The sequence below is a fragment of the Cucurbita maxima genome, unplaced genomic scaffold (genome assembly GCF_002738345.1).
Source record: "Cucurbita maxima cultivar Rimu unplaced genomic scaffold, Cmax_1.0 Cma_Scf00009, whole genome shotgun sequence".
Classification (NCBI taxonomy): Eukaryota; Viridiplantae; Streptophyta; class Magnoliopsida; order Cucurbitales; family Cucurbitaceae; genus Cucurbita; species Cucurbita maxima.
Window position 1 is genome coordinate 1,593,354 of NW_019272025.1, and position 21,969 is coordinate 1,615,322.

At 36.4% G+C, this 21,969-nt stretch overlaps 3 protein-coding genes across 3 annotated transcripts; all 3 read left to right on the plus strand.

Moving 5' to 3' along the window:
- Positions 1-3,420: 3,420 nt before the first annotated feature.
- On the plus strand, positions 3,421-5,913 carry LOC111484262 (tocopherol O-methyltransferase, chloroplastic). Its single transcript, XM_023130791.1, has 5 exons — positions 3,421-4,069; positions 4,643-4,747; positions 4,830-5,033; positions 5,567-5,669; positions 5,774-5,913. The coding sequence occupies exons 1-5, from the start codon at positions 3,533-3,535 to the stop codon at positions 5,875-5,877; spliced, it is 1,053 nt and encodes a 350-aa protein (XP_022986559.1). The 5' UTR covers positions 3,421-3,532; the 3' UTR covers positions 5,878-5,913.
- Positions 5,914-8,402: 2,489 nt separating this feature from the next.
- Positions 8,403-15,224, plus strand: LOC111484191 (pentatricopeptide repeat-containing protein At5g27270). The gene is made up of 8 exons (XM_023130687.1): positions 8,403-9,054; positions 9,364-10,741; positions 10,848-11,156; positions 12,878-12,982; positions 13,072-13,159; positions 13,277-13,398; positions 13,565-13,629; positions 14,395-15,224. The coding sequence occupies exons 1-8, from the start codon at positions 8,509-8,511 to the stop codon at positions 14,947-14,949; spliced, it is 3,168 nt and encodes a 1,055-aa protein (XP_022986455.1). The 5' UTR covers positions 8,403-8,508; the 3' UTR covers positions 14,950-15,224.
- A 1,726-nt stretch (positions 15,225-16,950) lies between these two features.
- LOC111484323 (NADH dehydrogenase [ubiquinone] iron-sulfur protein 6, mitochondrial) lies at positions 16,951-21,545 on the plus strand. The gene is made up of 3 exons (XM_023130877.1): positions 16,951-17,210; positions 20,971-21,055; positions 21,167-21,545. The coding sequence occupies exons 1-3, from the start codon at positions 17,094-17,096 to the stop codon at positions 21,274-21,276; spliced, it is 312 nt and encodes a 103-aa protein (XP_022986645.1). The 5' UTR covers positions 16,951-17,093; the 3' UTR covers positions 21,277-21,545.
- Positions 21,546-21,969: the final 424 nt, after the last annotated feature.

Here is a 21,969-nt window from a genome sequence, read left to right on the forward strand (position 1 = left end):
ATATATATATATATATATATATATATATATATATATATATATATATATATATATATATATATATATATATATATATATATATATATATATATATATATATATATTTATTTATTTATTTATTAGTTATTGTGATATGATATGAAACATGTTATGGTACGAGATATGTGATAAATTGACATGTTTATGATATGATATAATGTGATGCGATATGTTATGGTATGATATGTATATGATGAAAATTGTTATGTCTAGAAGCATAAAATAGTATGATATGACATATTTATGTAATCTGAATGATATGATATGATTGAGATGCAAAACAATAAACTAGCATGAAATATAGCCCCAACGTATGTATGAAAGATATGATAAACGATATGAGATATGATATGTGCAGAACGCTAGGGTTGTATTAAAAAATAATGAAAATGGAAAAATATTGGGACCTCATGCATTATTGTGTGCTCATTGCATTAGGAGATACCCCTATTCCTTCACGATGGTACATACATGTACATAACTAGGCAAAAAAACGACCATTATGTTTTACATAATGCTGCCATGACGACTACTACTTCTAACGGGTGTCTGGCACAAAGAGCTACTAAAGCATGCTCGCCCGACAAGGAAAGGAGTCCAGTGGTGTGTGAATTGACTGGTGGGTTCACACTTGCACATGGGTCGTGTGTAGAGAATATGGTACACATTCAAGCTATCCGTTAGGAGAGTACCGTAGGAAAATAGACTGTTATGATAGATCTCATCATTGCATTTGCATGTTCTTGCATTTACCTCCTATAGTGAGGTCACCTCTTTACATACTTAAGTCACGTGCTACTTCTATTTTAGGTTAAAGCAAGACATTTCTGTACGGTTGACTTTATTTTATTACTTCTCATTTATTGATGAATGTATAATGAACTAAATAAATAGTCTTGAATTTTTTAGTTAGGCTAAAACTTCTATTTTTAAAAAATACAAATAAATATATACAAGCTTAATTAAACAAAATAAAAATAAAATAATTGAATAATAATAATTTAAAAAAAGTAAATTCATTTTTCAATAGCATTTATAACACCCATATTCTAGTTCATGTGGACTCCATAATGACTATCTCAACTTCTATTATTGTTGCAAATAATGCCCCTTTTAAATCACTTTGAATTTTAAAAGCTATTTACTTGTATAGCAATAACTCGGGATTCAATCCTATAGAAATCATTAATATTTTTCGATGATGCAAAAGCTGTTAAAATATCATAAATAATAATATCGAAATTATTAAATTGATTCATCGTCCATAACTGAGGCATCCTAACATACCGATAGACTTGAACCTTGTTCCTACATGACCCGATCAATTCAATTAGGCACTCGCCATCTATTTTCAGTCTTCGACTCTTTTAACAACATTAAAAAACCAAAAAAAGTTCTGCCCTCCCTCTTGATCTATCCAAGGGATGGAAGGGCAGAGGCCTTTGGTGTCCCCTTCAGTCAAGAATTGGAGCCTCACAATCACTAGCCAATATGCTTTTCTCTCATGCCTTTCTTCGTTCATGGTTCGATATTCTGGTGTCCTAGGCGTAGAGGAACCACACCAATCCATCCCGAACTTGGTGGTTAAACTCTACTGCGGTGACGATACTGTAGGGGAGGTCCTACGGAAAAATAGCTCGACCCAGGATGATAAAAAGCTTAACACCTCTCATTCTTATTACTTTTCAATATTCAATATGGAAAAAAAAAAAAAAAATGAAAAGGTCGTCTTATTCAAAACCCTTCTCTCCCACTTTTCTCTCTCACTTCACACCTTGGAACGCACCGTTCTTATAGAGAGAGAGGCGCTTTCACATCTTCTTAACCCGAAATGGCAAATGGCTGGGGAGAGAAAAGGTTCCTTTTTTTAGGGTACCCCCAAGAACAGATCCAATGGAGACGAGGTGGAGCGGGATACAATTAACCATTTTTTTTTTCGCTTTAATATATATAGTTACCTACTATCATTAGGGAACAAACTCACGTGGAGAATCTTTAAAGGATCTTCTCTATTTTATATTTTATATTTTCTTTTAAATTGATGAATTATTATTTTATTTTTTAAATGGAAAATTCAAATCTCTACCTCTTTATTTATTTTACTAAATAAAGAGTTCAAGAGAATATAATATAAAGTCGGAGTACTAAAATAATTTAAAAAATAATTTTCTAAATCACCTGGAAATAAAATTATTCTTCTTCAAAAATTTGAATAAAAGTGTTATAAACTATAGTCTAAACGCTCAATTCTTATAAATAAATATACTGTCTCAGATGAATCGTTATGTTCTTCAAAATTTAAATTTAAAAATATTAATACTTTAATCAGTTAAATATGTTCTTCTCAGATGAATCGTTATGTTCATTATCTTTGACAATGAAAGATTATACGTTTTAATATGTATCATAATACTCTTCTGCACTCGAGTGAAAAAATACATTTGTTTTTTAAAATAAAAATATTTATTAAATTTTTATACTAAATTAATTAACACCTTAAATATTAATGAATTAAAGTTGTAATTAATGTCCAATTTTGACCTCAATTTCATTGCAATGTAAAGCTAATATTAGTGTGATTAGTGGTTTAATCCCTTATCAATATTACTTAACCATCATTAAGCACATTAAGCTAAAAAGGGTTAGAAGTGCGCACCTTTTACTAAAAGAAGAAAAATGGACCACACAGACGCTCTCAAGTGGGCTAGACCGAGGTCCCAACGAACAAAAAAAAATAATCACGTTGACTCGAAAACTCGATCAATTCAAATAATTTAACTTAGTTGAGTTATAACTTTTTTTTTTTTTTTTTCACTTTAAGTTGGATTGAATGTTTCGAAAACAAAAAATTCAGACCGATCTCTGGTTGACATTTCTTTAGTTGAGTCAATTAGACCAACTCAAAAATAGGGTTGCAATCCAACTAAACTCTACTCTACTTTTAAAATTATTACGAATATTAAAAATATTTTATCTTTGTGAGTATTGTATGAGATTTTAGTTATTAACGGAAAATTATTGTAGATAAGTATTTTCCTAAAAGTTATTTTTTTACTAAATTATGCTCTGACATTCATATAGAAGTTGTGTTCTTTTGTTCAACAGTATATGAGAGTATCGATCCGACTAAATTTTCGGTCGAGGTTATAACTAAATTAGTTTGATTGTACTCGAGAGTTTAAATTTTCGTCGATATGAATATCTATAAGTTCGACGTCTACCTCAAACGTAAATCGAGGTTTTTTTTTTTTGTTATAATTTATATACCTATTAAGGGTGAGAAATTAAAATTTTCTAAAAAACGGGGAGATATTTAATTATAAATTAAATTTTTTTTTAATATATAATATTGTAATTAATACCCCACGGAAATTTAAGGAAAAAGAAAAAAAAGAAAATCGCAATAGTTTTTTCTGTATCTTCTCTGACGCTGCTTTACTTTCCCAACGACTTGTCGTCGGCCATTGCTCCTTTCTTTATATTGTAAGCAGCAATGAGCTTCACCGCTGCAACTCCAATCCTTACGCCTTCCTATTCCCTCTCCTCCCTCCATTCCAATCGCTTCAAAGCCACAATCCTTTCTCCGATTCCTCTCCGTCGTTCCTTTTCTTCTTCTTTCACCCGCTGCCGCCGCAACTGCTCTCTGATTGCCACTGCCGCGACGACGACGGACGTTGAGATCGATATGGATGTCGATAGACTCAAGGAGGGAATCGCTGAGTTCTATGATGAATCATCGGGGCTTTGGGAGAACGTTTGGGGTGAGCATATGCACCATGGTTTTTACGATCCTGATTCTTCCGTTTCTCTCTCTGATCACCGTGCCGCGCAAATCCGGATGATTGAGGAGACGCTCCGGTTCGCCGGTGTGGAGGCGGCGACGGCGGTGGTGGATGTTGGGTGTGGGATTGGGGGAAGTTCGAGGTATTTGGCGAGGAAGTTTGGGGCGAAATGTAGAGGTATAACTTTGAGCCCTGTTCAAGCCAAACGCGCTCAAGCGATTGCTGCTGATGCTGGATTAAGTGATAAGGTATGGACGTCGTTGAATCCTCTGTTCTTTTTTGTTCTTCTCCATTTATCTTGTTTTGTATTTTCTTCATTGAAGAATTTCCGTTACGCTTTTGTTTTACCGTTTTCTTTGCTTTGATACCAAACTTGAAAATTAGTCACGAATCAAGTAATACAACCAAAATAATGAATACCTGCTGGATTAGTCCTTTTCTTGTTTGGTTGCTGAAATTGTGAAAAGAGTGCCCACACAACCACTACTTCTCAAAATGTTTAGTAATTTTTTTGGGTCCATTTTAAAATCTATTTTGACCTCTAATTTGGATATAATTTAGTAAATGAATGTTAAATTATGAACTCAAGAACAGGCAAGGATGAAATGAATATCGAATTATGAATTCAAGAACATGCGAGGATGAAATGAATATCGAATTATGAATTTAAGAACATGTGATGGTCGAAAATTTTAAAAATGAAAATAGATGTTGTAAAAGTTTGAGAGATGATGGGCTCGGTTATCTATGAAGGAATCTGAAATGTTAGAACAAAGTTGACACACGTTGACAATAATAAGAGGATATTTGGTGAGTGGTAGGTGTGTTTTGAAGTGGCAGATGCTCTGAACCAACCATTCTCAGATGGGGAATTTGATCTGGTATGGTCCATGGAGAGTGGGGAGCACATGCCTGACAAATCCAAGGTTATTTTTCTCCTTTGCTTGACTTTTACTTTGAAGTTCGTGTCTGTTTGTTTGTATGCTTTACCTCTTTCAACCTCTGCAGTTTGTGAGTGAACTGGTTAGAGTTGCAGCCCCAGGAGCCACCATAATTATAGTGACATGGTGCCATAGAGACCTTGGGCCTTCTGAGGACTCCTTGCAGCCATGGGAGCACAAACTCCTTCAGAAGATTTGTGATGGCTTCTATCTCCCTGCTTGGTGCTCCACTGCTGATTACGTCAAGTTAGTCGAGTCCCACGGTCTCCAGGTATCATACTCTTCCTACTTTGAGCATCATCATATCTATTCATTCATTGGTTGACATTCTGAGATCTTACATTAGCTGAAGAGGGGAACAAACCATTATTTATAAGGGTGTGGAAACCTCTCCCTAATAAACCGTGTTTTAAATCCGTGAGACTAACCGCGATACGTAACAGATCAAAGTAGACATTATCTACTAATTGTGGGCTTGACTGTTACAAATCGTATAGAGCTTAATATCGGGCAATATGCCAGCGAGGACGCTGAGCCCCAAAGGGAGGTGAATTATGATATCCCACAATACATAACGGCTCTAGTAGTAGTGGGTTTAACTATTGTAGACATAGTTAATGCCAATAAAAGGACTCAACCGAATAAACTCGATCTTTCATTACACTAAGTATTGATATTCACGTATACGAAGGAATCATCCATAATATCTAAGATGGTGGGTAGAAGTTAAAGAATGGATGAAACCCATGTGGGATTTTGAGGTAAAAACGTGATGTGAAAAGGCATTGTTGTGGTGTTTAACAGGATGTAAGGACGGCAGACTGGTCTAGGAATGTTGCTCCGTTTTGGCCCGCAGTTATTCGGTCAGCATTCACTTGGAATGGCTTCTCATCGCTCTTGCGAAGTGGTAAATTAAATAGTTATCGAGACTAAAAAGTAAATTTTTTTTTTTTTTTTGTTTTACCACGTAAAAAGGTATTCACAATTGTTACTTTGTTGGGTGAAAAACAGGGTGGAAAACAATAAAAGGGGCATTAGTAATGCCATTGATGATTGAAGGATTCAAGAAAGATCTCATCAAATTTGCCATTATTACTTGCCGCAAGCCTGAATGAAGCTTCTTCCTCTACACCTAATACCAATGCAATTCAACTTTTTTTTTTTTTTTTTTTTTTTTTTTTTTTTTTTTTTTTTTTTTTTTTTTTTTTTTTTTTTTTTTTTTNAAAAAATCCATCTTATTAGTTAATTTCTAGTTTTTTTTTTTCTTTCTTTTGGGTTTATTGTAAGTAGGTTCAAATTTCTATATGGTCGGGTTAATAGTGCAAGTTATTTTATGTGTTAAGTCAAATTTTAAATTGTCCTTTTCCTTTCTAATATCGATGGATGGAGACCTTAGACACATGGGGTTTAGTAACCCTCTATTTTCAAGTTGGGTTGTGTAGGGTCGTTTTTTTTTTTTTTTTAACTTATCTACTATATATTTTATCTTAACAACTAAAATCGAATAAAACTCAACTTATCATTGACATCATATACGGATCAGATGTAAATGTTGAATATAGCCTTCTAAAGGATAATCTAAAAAATCACAATAATCATATTTGACCAATTAATTAAGAAAACATATAAGAACAATAATACAATTTTTTTTGCATTAAAAAGTCATTATCAACCATTATTTCTTAAAATAAAGAAACCATTATTGCATATTCCATTATTAAAATTTGTCCATTTTAATTTAATTATTAAATCCTTGAACCTAAAAACTTCATTCTTATCTTATTTTCTTCCTCCTTCAAACATTTAATCAATAAGTTAATTATTATTGAGGATTGTTTTCGACTATAAATTTTAAAAAAAAAAAAGTCTACATCAAAAGTGAAAGAGAATGACATGAGAAGAAAAGTTAAAAGGAATAGAACATCGTAGAGAATTTGAATCGAAGAAGCAAAACTTTGAATAAAAAGAAAAATCTCATCAAAGAAAATGATTGGCATAATAAGAACGAATCATAGAATTTTCAATTTACAACAAGCTAAATACACGTCCAAGATAGAGATTTAGGGGATCATACATTACATAAATGAATACAATTTCAAATTCATTTCCACTTCATGTGAACAGATTGGCATGCCGAGTGAAACTCTCTACCTCTTACCTCTTTTTCAAAGAAATTAACGATACTTAAAAAGACTTTTGTAGTATCCATTATCTCGTTTAACTTTTGTACGAGTTGTTCTCATGAAGTCGAGATGGAGGAAAATCAAATCTCTTTGTTTGATGTCGGTTTGACTAAAACAAGCTCTATGGAAGAAAAAAAGAATGACAAGATAGCCAAGGAAAATTGATATCTTGACAAGAACAACGATGAGAACTGTGATATTGTTGAATCAAGTAACAACTTTCGATATAAAAAATCACAGCAAAGAGAATATCACCACATAGGAAGATCAACTAAAACACTTCATTTTGATAGCGTTACTGTTTGTTTAGCTACTTCACAGCACGATATAAAAACTTTGAATGTGATAGACTTCTCAAAATTCTCTCATTTTTTCCGACGATGCCAATTAAATATCAGCTAAATTTTTAATATGTTATATGATTATTGAGGAAGACGAGTAGTTTTCCCATAGAATTTTGGTTTAATTATGCTGGCTAATTAGCTGGAAGATTATGAGTATATAAATAAGAAACACCATCTTTGTTGGTAGGAGCTATTATGGAGAAACAAAAACAAAATTATAAGAGTTTATGTTCAAGATAGACAATATTATATCATTTTAGACGTTTGTTGTCCTATCAGTTAGATTACATGACCACTTCTCTATCACGAACAGGCTCGATAGGGTTTATTTGGTCTACGAAATATGCTAGCGTTTCATGGTGCTAGCATTCTGCAAGAAGAGCCTTGGAAGGAGTAGCCTTGTTTGCCATATGCTTATTATTTCCCATCATCTTCTTGATTAGATGCCTGCTAGATCAAGAAGGGAGCATTCTTAGTGATCTAGAGCTAACCGTTGCTTCATCTTTGATTAACCTTAGACCTTGCACGTTTGAATTAACTTCAACATATAGATGTACTCGACCTTAGAGTATTTCCTAATTTTACTTACATATGTGTGGTGTATGCTTACGCTCCGTCTTGCGGTGTTGCGTTTGCATCATAAAGTTGTCAATCTAACATGTTTGTGTACTCACAAATTATTCGAAACATCATATAATCTCATATAGCTCGATCTCAATTGCCATCCATGATGAGTCTCGAAAATCATTTGGGGTATTCCTTCATTTTGGTTAACTCCTCTCCTCTGTTGGTCGACGTGACGGTCTACTAGAGCATCTATAAAAGGTTGCTTGTGATAGTCGTTCTTCCCCGAATTATTTTGAGTCATCAACTCTTGTTCTTGTGCATTCTCTTTCATTTTGTTCTTTTATTCTACTGTGAACGGTTCTATTAAACTTTCGATCGTATTCTTTTAGATAGAGCCTCTACTCATGCATCAGGTTTAATCGGTAAGAAAAAGCAAACGAGAATCAATTTTGATCGAAAGAGAATATGACGATCGAATTTCATTACAATATAAACTTTTTAGAGATAAACCCCTTTTAGCTCCATGCTACTAGAACTAGAAAATTTGAAACAAACTGAAATTTATCAGTACGGTCCTTGCTTATCCATTAACCTCTCCTGATGTCTCATAACGAACAGCAAATTTCGTGGTAAGTTTCTTCGAAAACTTCTAATGGAGTTCCTCAAGACTTCATTCCTTGGTCCAATCCTCCTCCCTCCCCCTTCCAATCGCAGCAGCCGCTGCCCGTTTAAGTCCAGAAAACCCCAAATTTTCATCATCCGCTCGTCGGTAACGCCCGATCCTTGGTCTCTCAGCGATGGCAACCCTGCAAGACCAAAACCCAGGTCCAAAAACGCCAAAAAGCCGCTTTCCGACGACAACGCCCGTCGAATCATCAAGGCCAAGGCTCAGTACCTCAGTGTACTGCGTCGAAATCAGGGCCCGAGAGCTCAAACGCCCAAATGGATCAAGAGAACTCCGGAACAGATGGTGCAGTACCTTGAGGACGATAAAAATGGCCACCTCTATGGAAAGCATGTGGTGGCGGCGATTAAGCACGTGCGGAGTTTATCTCAGAAAGCCGAAGGAGAGTACGATATGAGAATGGAGATGGCTTCTTTTGTTGGAAAATTGACCTTTAGGGAGATGTGTATAGTGCTTAAAGAGCAGAAGGGGTGGAGGCAGGTCAGAGATGTGCTTGATTGGATGAAATTGCAGGTGGGTTTTGAGGAATTATGTCCTTTTGATTGTGTTTTGTTTAGAATGTTGCTGTTTACATTGAATTTGCTCAGCTAGCTGAAGAGTAAATAAACTTGATTATATCTTACCAATGCCATGTTTGATCCATGATGATATACAAACTGTTCTTCAGGTGACTTGAACTAATACCCTTTTGATGGATGTTTGATTAAAATCAATGTCTGTTGGGTCCCTTGTAGTTTCCTGTTAGAATGTTGTTACCACATAATAGTTTGAAATGAAGCATTCAATTGAATACGTCATAATCGTAGGCTTCTGTTTGGACAGTTGAGTTATCGCCCAAGCGTCATTGTCTACACGATTGTTTTGCGAACATATGGGCAAGTTGGAAAAATAAAGCTAGCTGAAGAAACTTTCTTGGAGATGCTTGAAGTTGGATTAGAACCAGATGAAGTTGCTTGTGGAACGATGTTATGTACATACGCCCGATGGGGACATCATAAGGCTATGTTGTCTTTCTATTCTGCTGTCAAGGACAGGGGAATTATACCTTCGAGTGCCGTTTTCAATTTTATGCTGTCGTCCTTGCAGAAGAAGGGGCTCCATGCCGAGGTAAAAGAACTATGGATGCAGATGGTAGAGATAGGAGTGACATTCAATGAATTTACCTATACTGTAGTTATCACCTCACTTGTTAAGGAAGGACATAGTGAGGAGGCTTTCAAAGTTTTCGACGAGATGAAGAACCGTGGGTTCGTTCCTGAAGAGGGGACGTATAACCTACTTATTAATTTAAGCGCAAAAAGAGGGAATTCGGGTGAAGTTTTGAGGCTTTACAAGGATATGAGAGATAAGGATATTGTTCCAAGTAGCTACACTTGTTCTTCACTTCTGACATTGTTTTACAAGAATGGAGATTATTCTAAAGCCCTCTCTCTGTTTTCCGAGATGGAAACGAAACAAGTGGTGGTTGATGAAGTTATATATGGATTACTTATTAGAATATATGGAAAATTGGGTCTACATGAGGATGCCCATAAGACATTTGAAGAAATGGAGCAACTTGGTTTACTTACAGATGAGAAAAGCTATTTGGCAATGGCTCAAGTCCATCTCGGTTCGAGAAACTTCGAGAAAGCTTTAAACGTAATCGAGTTGATGAAATCTAGAAACATTTGGTTTTCAAGATTTGCTTATATAGTATCATTAAAGTGTTATGTTATGAAAGAAGATATAAGCTCTGCAGAATCCACATTTCAAGCTCTATCCAAAACCGGGCTTCCTGATGCTCGTTCGTGTATTGATATTCTCAATTTGTATTTAAAATTAGACTTGGTGGACGAGGCAAAAGATTTTATAGCCCAAATAAGAAAGGATGGGGTAGTTTTCGACGAGGAACTTTATAAATTGGTTATGAGAGTCTATTGCAAGGAGGGGATGTTAAAAGAAGCTGAAATTTTAGTTGAACTTATGAAGAAGGATGAGTATTTTGTTGATATGAAATTTATGGAGACATTTTCATTTATGATAAATGAAAATACAATTGGCAGCTATGACCAACCAGATTATATGGCTCTTCATATGATACTTCGGCTGTATTTGGCGAACAGCGATGTTGGTAAAAGGAATAGGATCCTGAAATTAATACTTAGGGATGGTGGCGTGAGCGTTGTGAGTCAACTTGTAGCTAATTTGATTAGAGAAGGCAAGAAAATTATTTGTCTTTTGAGTTATGATAATATTGATTTTATGGATTTATTTATCTATGCTTTCGGTTTAAGGCAAACTCGATTAATTTCTTTGCTCTACAGGTGATGCATTGAAAGCAGGAGCTCTTATGAAAGAATTACTCGAGCTTGGCTACCAGCTAGATGACGCTACTACAGCGTCCTTAATCAGTTTGTATGGGAAAGAGAAGAAAATAAATCAAGCAGCTGAAATTTTTGCAGCAGTTTCAGATTCTTGCACATCCGAATTGATTTTTGGTTCTATGATCGATGCATATATCAAATGTGATAAAGCAGAAGAAGCGTTCGCGGTTTACAATGCGCTAATTGAGAAAGGATATGATCTTGGTGCTGTTGCTGTCAGCAGAATGGTGAATACTTTGAGTATTGCTGGTACGTTGTGGAGTCGTATAAGTGATCGGCATACTGTTTTTCTTTTTTTACTTACTCTTTGTTTGATTAGTCTTCTTCTTCTGTACCTGTTCATACCACTTTCTTCTTAAAGAGTTTGAAAGGCTAAAAAGAAAAATGAATGACTGGTTGTGGAAACTAGAGATATTAACCTGTTCTAATTTAGGTTTAGGCTTTAAATGTTTTCAAAGCCAATAACCAGATAGAAGTTTACTGTGGAACTCTTAGAAAATTTTGTAGCATATGACTATAAGAGGCTAGAGTTGGGTGCACTGTGTCACAATTTATGATGGTGTGTTATGCCTCTGAGTAAGTTATTGAGCGCGTTATTGAGGACGCTGACTAGTTTAAGTGAGGGAGAATGTCACAACCATACTGAGAAGAGAGTAGGTTGTGACTTTCTCATGGAGACAGACAAGATAGTTACCCTCAAGTGGTGTCCATCCAACCATGTGAGGGCTAAGATAGACAAGTGCCATGATGCGACCGAGAAGGACGATGCATCATCCAACACACCAAAGAAAGTGTACATTGAAGCCAAGTTGAGGGATAAGCAAGATAGAGGCAAAGGATAGACAAGAGTGTCATAGATAAGCTCGATGAAGAGCCTGGTAGGGCCCCTGGCCTTAACCTCGGAAGTCAGGATTTCGTTATGAGTTTTGGCATATGGCTCTAGAGTTAAGTCCGTATATATGAAATATGAAAGGTGGCCAAATTTGATGTCAATTGGACACATATGACTGTTTGCCAAAATCATGCTATTCCTGCAAGTCCAAAAATGCTCCAAAATGTACTATAGGGGGAGACATGGTATCAACTCTCCACCACTCTTGGTCCATGTGGTCTAAGTGAGCTACTTTTGTGCCACAGTGTAGGCGAGCGTTGTAAGCCGAGTATCTTGGGTGTATTTCTTTGAAAATGGGTTTTTTTTAGGACAGTGTTCATGCTGACATTGCACCCCACCCTATTTGTCATTAGTTGATATATGCACTTGCTATTCGGTACAGTATCTGTAAGTGACTCAACATGGACATAGGAGGGTTCATGCCTCGATTGGACCCAAATGGATGTATGTTCGAGATGTCTCGACAATATAGTTGACTCATGGGATCAGTACTTGGTAAACATGTCTAAGCATGTTAAGATGGTTGATGACATCGCAATACATAGCCCGTGTTGTGGGGAACCTAGATGACAAGTTGATGACAAGATGAGATGCGACGTTGTGTGTGAGAGACCTTGGTCGAGAGTAAAGACATAGCCGAGCCAAGAGACTAGGTAATTCAGCTAGAGTCGCAAATGATTGAACATGCACGCACGGGCGACATGTGTGGCCGAACAAGCTTAGACTCTACAAGAGTTGTGTTCGGTTGGTAAAGGAGAACCTCGCCTAAGGTCCGACAAAGTCACAAAGCCGGAAAAAAAATGTAAATGAAATTTGAGTTCCCCTCATGGCTTGTCATGAGTGTATCAAGATCATGATGTTACACAATTGAAAAAGTACGACTGTGACACTCTATTTACTAATGTGCTGATTGGCCCGGTGGAATAGATTGCCCGAGTCAACCCATCTCAACTCTTCGAGTGGTCATTTAATTTTGAGTTATCGCATAATCTAAACCAATTAAACGTGGTAGCATTTTAGACTTTTCTTTGCATTTCTTCTGCTATTGAGGTAGTATTATACATTGAATTATTTCCAGGAAAACATCAAGCAGCAGAGAGTGTCGTACGTGCTAGTCTTAAAGCTGACTTGAAGCTTGATACAGTGGCATTCAATACATTTATCAAGGCAATGCTGGAGGCAGGTTGGTTAGCGTCAAATATATCAATAAATTGAGTGATGAATACTATTTGAAAAACATTCACTATGAATATAACATGTTCTAATTTGCAGGGAAACTGCATTTTGCATCCAGAATATATAATCGCATGATTTCTCTTGGCATTGTACCATCAATTCAGACATATAACACCATGATTAGGTATAATTTGAAACTTGAAATGTCTCCAAATTTATTGAAACTGATAGCCAGAGCTATTGAGACTGCCCACACCCATTAGTAAAAGATATCGATATTATTGGCTTTTTGTGGATTCAGTGTTTATGGACGTGGTTGGAAGCTCGATAAAGCTGTAGAAATGTTTAATGAAGCTCGCAGCTCGGGTCACTCTCCTGATGAAAAGGCATATGCTAACCTGATTAGCTTCTATGGGAAGGCTGGTATTATGTTCTCCAGACTCACTCAAATAACCTTGTAAAATTAATTACATATCATTGAACTTTATTGAACTATGGTCTATGATTCTTTTTGGGCATTCGGTCAATGATATAACTATTTATATATTGTAATGAAATTAAGTTAATATTTCAATATTATGCTTTGTAGGTAAGACGCATGAAGCAAGCTTGCTATTCAAAGAAATGCTGAAAGAAGGGATTAAACCTGGGATGGTACTCTCATAACTCATAATTTCCCTTGGATTTGTATGTTGTTAAGGATATGTATACATAATTTAAGCATACCATAGCCTATTCGTTTAAACTTTTAGGTTTAGTGGTGCCTTATGTAACGACCCAGGCCCACTACTAGCAGATATTGTTTTCTTTGGATTTTCCCTTTTAGGCTTCCTCTAAGGTTTTTAAAACGTGTATGCTAGGGAGAAGTTTCCACACCTTATAAACAATGTTTCGTTCCTTTCTCCAATCAATGTGGAACCCCCCCAAATCTACCCCCTTCGGGGCTCAACATCCTTGCTGGCACACCGCCTCGTGTCCACCCCTTTCGGGGCTTATCCTTCTTGCTGGTACATCGTCCGGTATCTGGCTCTGAAACCATTTGTAACAGTCCAAGCCCACCCCCTTCGGGGCCCATGAGTTCCTTTCTCTCAAATCTACCCCCTTCAGGGCCCAACATCCTTGCTGGCACACCGCCTCGTGTACACCCCCCTTGGGGCTCAGCTTTCTCGCTGGCACATTTTCAACCTTTCCCTTTTGGGGTTCCCCTCAAAGTTTTAAAGACGCGTCTGCTAGGGAGAAGTTTCTACACTCTTATAAAGAATGTTTCGTTCTCCTTCCCAACTGATCTGGGATCTCACACCTTTACTCAGTTATTAGAACTAGAGTTGTTCAGCTGCACCATACAATAGCAAAATGTTTATTTCCTTGTGTTCTTTGAATTGTTCTACAAATCTGGTGCTGACTTACCCAAAACTGCAGGTCAGCTACAACATTATGGCCAATGTATATGCTGCGGCCGGACTTGAAGAAGAAACAGAGAAGCTTTTCGAAGCAATGGAGCAAGATGGTCTCTTACCTGATTCTTTTACCTACTTCTCACTTATTCGAGCTTACACACAGAATTGCAAATACTCAGAAGCCGAGGAAATCATCAACTCTATGAAGGAAAAAGGCATCCCCACATCTTGTGCGCATTACGACCTGTTGCTTTCAGCTTTGGCAAAGGTCGGTATGATACGGAATGCCAAAAGAGTCTACGACAAACTTCAAACAGATGGTTTAAATCCCGATGTTACGTGCAATCGGGCGTTGATGAGAGGTTACCTTGACTACGGATATGTCAAAGAAGGTATCGAGTTCTTTGAATCTTCATGCAAATATGCAGGAGACAGGTTTATAATGAGTGCAGCTGTACATTTTTATAAGGTTGAAGGAAAAGAGGATGAAGCATTGAATATTTTGGATTCCATGAAAAGTTTGGGTCTTTCATTCTTGAAAGACCTTCGAGTCGGATTGAAGCTAGAGTCTGCTTGAGCCTCAACGTATTCAGCGATCCGATTTGCCAGCACTTTACCTGCCGGTTGTCGTTTGACTCAGAAGCAAAGTGGCTCGAAAGGTACACATAAAGGAGAATATTCTGGATATATGTTCATCAAACTCCTTGTAACTATTGCAGAAACGTCCCAGGTTGCTTTAAGAAACCGAGGACTTGACACTCGAGGATACTAAATGGATCGAAAGATTATGTAAACTGACCGAACTGCTGTTTTGCTTTCTCTTCGACCTTGTTGAGATGACATCACACAGGATGAAGGAATTTGCAGTCATGGATCGATTGATTTCGTCATTTACGCCATACCGAGAAGACATCCGAGGCTGAAAAGTGGCGTTGATGTTGTAAATTGTCATAAGTTTTGATTTGATTGGGTTATTTGGAAAAGATTTGATTTGATTATTTGAATTAAATTTAGTCTTAGTCATATCGGAGATTTGATTCTGTAATGCTATATAATGAGTGATTCCTCCCTCCATTCTGAATATCCATTCCTAACAAGTGATATCGGGATTTGGGAGAGTTTTAGGTGTCACATTATGTTTCTTGAGTGACATTTGGTGAGAGACTTTGTAGTGTGATAGTGAGTTATTCACTTGTAACACTTGGTTTATTAGTGATTGGTTGCTACCCAAGGATGTAGGGGAACTTCTTCTCTCCGAACCATGGAAATATCTTGGTGTCTCTTTGTGTAACTTCGTTCAGTAGTGTTGTGAGTACATTTATTCCGCTTCCGGTGCAACTGTTGATTGGATGAAGATCATCTTCTTACCAATCTAGTTTTGAGGAAGTTGGATGAGCTTGTGATGAACTTTATCTATTATAAGCTTGGTAAATGATCAATTATCTTTGTATCTCTTTAAGTTTAGGACGGGACAACTCGACAAAATAAAGCTCATTTAGTTGCAGTTACTATATATGAGGAAATTAACATTCAATCCTATTCTAGAACAAAAAAATATATGAATTCTTGGATCATACGTATCTGTTATGATAGGCCGACGTTTCTTATCAAGAACTTACTCATTAATACGGCTTTAAGCATATGAAGGTAAACATCTTCTCGATCTATTGAACACAAAGGGTATTGCAAACATGGATCTTTGTTCAAAATATTAGAGATACAAATACAAATTCTACACTAAAACATAACATATGCTGAGTGTCACGATCATATTTGTCTAGGACGTATTGCCAGTGGCAATTTCAAGCCCATTTTATTTGGTTTCATATTAGTTAGTTAATGCATCCGAATATACTATATGAGAATGCAATTAATCGTTAATTCTCTCTACTAAAGTTATATGTTATCAATGTCATTCCTGTCCCTAATTACTTGTTAGTTTATAAAATTGATTTCTTAAATCGTTTTCAAAATGTATTTCAAAATCTTCTCTGAGTACATTTTTTAAAACCATTTTTCAAAAATGGGGTCAAAGGCTTGAGTATAGATCGTTTGTTCCACTCTAACCCAAATTTTAGTTGACTAGCTTACTTGAAGGTGAGAATAAGTGTCGCATAATGGACCGAGCTCTTTGAAATGTAACCTTATTAGTGTTAGGGTTACCTACGAGGGTCCAATCACTTAAAGACCAAACTATCCTTCAGTTTACCTTTTTGCCCGTTACGTTGTTAGCCTCTAATCCTCTAAGTTACAAACCCCACCCTATATCTACTAGAACGGCTTTCAGGTACCCTAAAAAAAATGAACTTTTTCTCTCCCGAGCCATTTGCCATCGAAGAGAAAAGGTGCTCGACAGAAGAATATTGTCACATGAGAGAAGTAAGAAGGTTGACCTCTTTCAAATATATACCATGGATTCAATCCTAACTTCACGACTTGAAATATTTTGAGTATTTGGACTATCGATTCATTACTATAAACTTTAAAATATAGTAAATAATATAGTAAATGGTCTTCTACAAGAAAAAATATTTTCTTATTTGGAAATATGCTATTTCTTATTAAATAAAAATGAATTATTATATTTATTATTATTATTATTACTATTTATTTTGGGGGCAAAACTTCCGTCGAGCGTTTATACTTCGAGCTCTCTCTGGCCGTAGCTCTCCTTCGCGTTCTCTTTCTCCATCTCAGGTTGTGTGTTTGATCGGTGGATCAATGGCGTCGAGTCTGTTCAAAGCACTTGTTGAATCTTCCTCCAAAACTCCATCTTCGGCTAGAAGTCTGAGTCTTGTTAGCAACCAAATCGGCCAGCACACCGCCAAATGGATGCAGGTATCCAGTAATTTCTCGCAAATCCTTCCTTTGAAATTTATGGCTTCGATGCCTGTGTTTCAATTGATCTCTTCAGATTTTGTGTTCTTGTTTATAATTCGTTGTTCTTTCTAACTTTACCCGAGAACTGATTTAGAGATTGGGTCTGAAGGCTCCCAATTTATGTGGTGGTTTTCTTTTGTTTGTTGTTGTTGTTGTTGTTTTTTTTGATCGATTGTTTTTATGTGGAAATTAATTCATGTTATTTGAAGAGAACAGAAAGAAACTTGTTTTCCAGTGGCATTGATGGATGCTAAACCTTTTGGTGCTCGTCTTTCATCGAAGCAAATTTTATATTAACTATACAAATATTTTATTTCTCACCTAGCTATCTTCCCCTCGCCTCCCTGCTTAGATTATGTATTATCTTCTTCATGTTCTGTTGGTTTTGTATGTACATGAAGATTATCAGAGTACATGCCTCACCTTTAGAAATATTAAAGAGCTATTTCTCTATATCCTTTTCTCTTGATGGCCACCTGCCACTTAAATTTTTTATCTTTGATTAGAAATATTAACTTTTCGTTGATATTTGAGAACTAACGAGCTATCATCTTCCTAAAGAATGTATAAAAGTAGAAAAGAGAACTCCTCCAGGTTAAAAGAAAAAAAAAAAAAGAAAAAGAGGAGCCGAATAGCAAGCCATGGAACACCTCCCCTCTCCAAAAAAGAGTGGAAGTTGAAACTCGGGAAAAAGAGAGTAGGACAAATGTTCCGAATTTCTTGCATCCTGGTGCCTAAAGAAGAGGTGTTGGCATATTCTTGTACGAGTGCGTAGCAATGCCTGAAAATTTTCCCTCGGATCATTTTTTTTATCACCATGCCTGTTTAGAATTTTTGGCTCTTCTTCTAGGGTTGATTTGAGCTCTTCTTTTTAACTTGATAATTGACGTCCACATGCCTAGTATTCTCTAGTTGGAACTAGTTTATTCATTTTCAGCTCCTTGCTCGGCAACATCTAGTCTTCTACCACAAAACTCTTTGGTTGCATTGCGTTAAATGATTGCAATATGCTTGCACTTCCAAGTTGAAGAAATAACCCACCACCTCATAGTACAATTAAGCAGAAGGCTTCAACTCACTAAATGCCATACCTACTATGACCTTCGGGATATAAAAATTTCTTACCAATTGCATGACCTTTGTATTTAAGCTAGCTGCCTAACTAAGATTCCTTCTTTCACTTCTACATTTTTCGTAGTTGGACCCTATAAATGCAAGGTACTTTCTCAGGGTAGCACATTCTCCTTCAACAGGTTCTATGACTGTTGGTGTTGCTTTCTAATGGCTTTCATATCTTCTCAATTATTATTATTACTATGTATAAGATTTTTTTCATTAAGATGCAGGCCATGCCCTGGAAAAAAGGAACTATGACTACCAGAAGAGGTTCCAATTATAAAGAACCAAAGGTAAAGGATAGTTACAAACCTATCAGTGGGAGACACTTAGATAGAGGTATTGATATAAGTCAATCCTCAGACATCCTCCCAAGAATCCTCAACCCTTTTGAATATCCTCCAATTTCTTTCAAACCAAACATACCCTAAAATAGCTAAGTTAGCTAGGTGCTTGCCTCAAAACTTTCCCTTTACCACCAATCCGGGTGCAACAGGCAACTACTTTTTCCTTTTACTGAACAATAATCCTTGCCTTGCATTGCATAAAGGCAACACCACGACAGTTTTGAGATCTATCCCGCATATTTATTGCAATGTGACATATTTATAGAGATCTTGCCCCGAATTTTGCAGAGTGCCTGCTTTCAAGCTTGAACTGGTGTTTTTTGTGTAGTTATGGACATATGGGAAAAAATTAAAACTATGCTTCTGGGTATGCCCTTTTCTTCATGAGTTTTGAGCCGTTTTCCATATAGTTTTGGATTATTTGTTGATTGAGGTTGAGCATTCATGAGACGATGGATGACGGTGTTCAGGTTGAAAATGGGGTTCTTTACCGTAGTTTATTTGGCTAGAAAGGAAAAACAGTAGAATGTTTGTGCAGTTAGATGAATGGTGGGATGATATTTGGGATTTGATGCATGCTCTTTTTTGGACTCATAACTCAAATTTAAGAACTGTTTAGTGGTTATCCTTTTTTTGTTACCAAAAGTTGGAGTTCATTGTCGTGAATTTTCTTTAACATGTTAACAACGTTCTTAACTACTTGGTCCAATCTGTTCCGTGTCCACCCCCTAGATAGTGCCAGGTGGTCCCTAATGACTTGAAAGTTGGTTTTCTCATATAGAAAGATTGTCAACTATAGAATGCATGTCCCACATGAACCCCTGCTTTATGAATCTCCAGGAAATCATGAGCAAGACCATCGGATATTTCACTGACCTAGGTTCTTCTATTGAATGTTCTTTCCAACCCAACATCTCATTGCCTTGCAGTGGCGATGTCATTGTTTTAAGAATTTGTCTTCCAAGGAAACCATAATCTTTGTTTATCCTAACAGCTAATCGTTGCACGGTTGCAGCATGTAACATTCTTATGCACTTGAAGCAAGCAGCCCTTCTAGTGTGCTTGCTTGGAGGAGTAGTTGCCTAGTAAACAAGTCAGAGAGAATGTCATTAGCAGAGGTTTTTTTTATCACTCTATTAATAGATTTGATCAGCTCTTGGTTAAAATAGGAGACTAGAGGACTCTTTCTTGCATAAGATTTTACATCCATGTCCATTAACTAGGATCAAGTCAGTCTAACAGCGGAGACTTTCTAGATTTTTCCTATTTTGTAATATGTACACCATCTTAGATTTATCTAAATTACTTTAGATAACCTGGATTTTCTTGGAGAGCTCTAAAGTATAATACGAGAACTATCCATGGATTTTTTTTTTTAGTTATTTAAGTGTAGGATTCTATCGCATTGCAATCGATTCTTCACTACCCTCGTGCGTTTTTCACATTTTCAAGAAGTTTTGAGTTGTGAAAGTAGGGTTTCCCTTCCATGTTTTGATCATTGAAAGCGTTGTAACTAAATCAACCGGCCTGCTAATAAAATAGCTTACTCTGATGGGGTTCAATTTTCTTAATTCTTACTTGGCAATTTCGTTGGTTTTCTTAATTGTGATTGCTTGAGAGTCTCAATTAGGTTTTCATCAACATCTACTGTGTTGCCCAACTATTCTACTTGTACCATAGAGTTCGTTGAGTTATCCCTGTTCCCAAAGCTGCAAGTTTTTCATATATTTTTTTTTCCAATATCTGTATCCTCTTCAGTACATACGTGTTGCAGGCGTTAGTGCGTTTTATAACTGCATCAATTTCAATGGTCTTGTTAATTAACTCTTCCATTTTCAAATGATATGTCGTGACTTCATTTTGCTTTTGGGAAATTGTCTGGATTACTGTTCTCTTTTAATAATTGATACATTGTTTGACATGTTTGGATCTCGAATTTTTTTTGGCATGATTTCAGAACATTTTTTTTTTCCATCTATTTGCTTAAATTATTGAGGGTCAATCAAGTTCAACTGACGGTTGAGACATGATATAGCTCTTTCTATTTCTTTCATTTACTTCTAAGAAATATCCAACCGTTTTGGGGGATAGATTCTACTCTTTGTGATCCGACTGTTGAGACATGATATAGTTCTTTCTATTTCTTTCATTTACTTCTAAGAAATATCGAGCCATTTTGGGGGAAAATTCTACTCTTTGTGATCCTATCCAATGCTGAAGGATATATGAAAGTTCTATTTTATTTTCATATCTAGGATACAAGTAAGAAATCACCCATGGAGTTGATCAATGAGGTTCCACCAATCAAGGTCGAAGGCCGTATCGTTGCTTGTGAGGGAGGTTAGTCCATCTCCATACATGTATCCATGCTTGCATATAATCCTAGTAAATAATTTATTAAGGAAGGTGTGATTCCTTATTTTGATTCAAACAAACTGCTGCTGATTGCAGACAGCAATCCTGCCCTTGGTCATCCAATTGAGTTCATATGCCTCGATCGGGAGGAGCCTGCCGTGTGCAAGTACTGTGGCCTGCGCTATACTCAGGACCATCATCACTAGAAGATCTGCAAGTGATCATTCCAGACAGCAACCCTGAACATGGAAAGACAATACCCTACCTTTTCCAAAGTTGACTTCTGTAACGAAATGACTGTCATGGTTGTACTCTGCCTGCATAAATAGGAATTTGGGAATTCCATTCACTCACACTTGGCTGGTTCCATTGTCTTTGCCAAATTTGTTTCATTGCCGTGTCTAATGACTTTATCTTGTTGACTCGAATTCCAATAAATGGTTTTTGATGTCTTGGAGTTGCAAGATTGAAATGACTCACTTTTTCATTTCTAGCCTCGATCTTATGTGCCTAGCATAGTATCACCGAGTACCAATACTTTATTTCTAAAATGTGCTTGACTGACAATAGGGGTATGATCCATCCAAAACACATGTTAAGCGGTGGATATATTATTATGGTAACCATGATGGTTAGAAGTGTCTAACCCTACTTGGCATCTACTCAAAATGACGAGGAATATACTCTCATAATAATCCTATGCTAAAGGAATCTTAGCTTAATTGAGTCTGTGCACCTACCATTTTTTGTTTTTGGAAAAATGATTTGGCTCGGGATTGTCCATTTTTAATTCCAAGGTTTCTCTTTATTTAAAAGTTATTACTTAGCAGTTTCCATAATAAGGCCCAATCTAATTATTTAAAAGTTATGATGTCCTTCCCCTTCCCCTCTTTTAAGAT

What these genes read in the sequence shown, in the direction of transcription:
- LOC111484262 (XM_023130791.1), top strand. Translation starts at nt 3,533, where the DNA reads ATGAGCTTCACCGCTGCAACTCCAATCCTTACGCCTTCCTATTCCCTC. An exon ending in ATGCTGGATTAAGTGATAAG is followed by an intron (nt 4,070 to 4,642) that starts GTATGGACGTCG and finishes GGTGAGTGGTAG; the next exon opens with GTGTGTTTTGAAGTGGCAGA. An exon ending in ACATGCCTGACAAATCCAAG is followed by an intron (nt 4,748 to 4,829) that starts GTTATTTTTCTC and finishes CAACCTCTGCAG; the next exon opens with TTTGTGAGTGAACTGGTTAG.
- LOC111484191 (XM_023130687.1), top strand. Translation starts at nt 8,509, where the DNA reads ATGGAGTTCCTCAAGACTTCATTCCTTGGTCCAATCCTCCTCCCTCCC. An exon ending in GAATACTTTGAGTATTGCTG is followed by an intron (nt 11,157 to 12,877) that starts GTACGTTGTGGA and finishes AATTATTTCCAG; the next exon opens with GAAAACATCAAGCAGCAGAG. An exon ending in ACATATAACACCATGATTAG is followed by an intron (nt 13,160 to 13,276) that starts GTATAATTTGAA and finishes TTGTGGATTCAG; the next exon opens with TGTTTATGGACGTGGTTGGA.
- LOC111484323 (XM_023130877.1), top strand. Translation starts at nt 17,094, where the DNA reads ATGGCGTCGAGTCTGTTCAAAGCACTTGTTGAATCTTCCTCCAAAACT. An exon ending in ACACCGCCAAATGGATGCAG is followed by an intron (nt 17,211 to 20,970) that starts GTATCCAGTAAT and finishes TTTCATATCTAG; the next exon opens with GATACAAGTAAGAAATCACC. An exon ending in TATCGTTGCTTGTGAGGGAG is followed by an intron (nt 21,056 to 21,166) that starts GTTAGTCCATCT and finishes TGCTGATTGCAG; the next exon opens with ACAGCAATCCTGCCCTTGGT.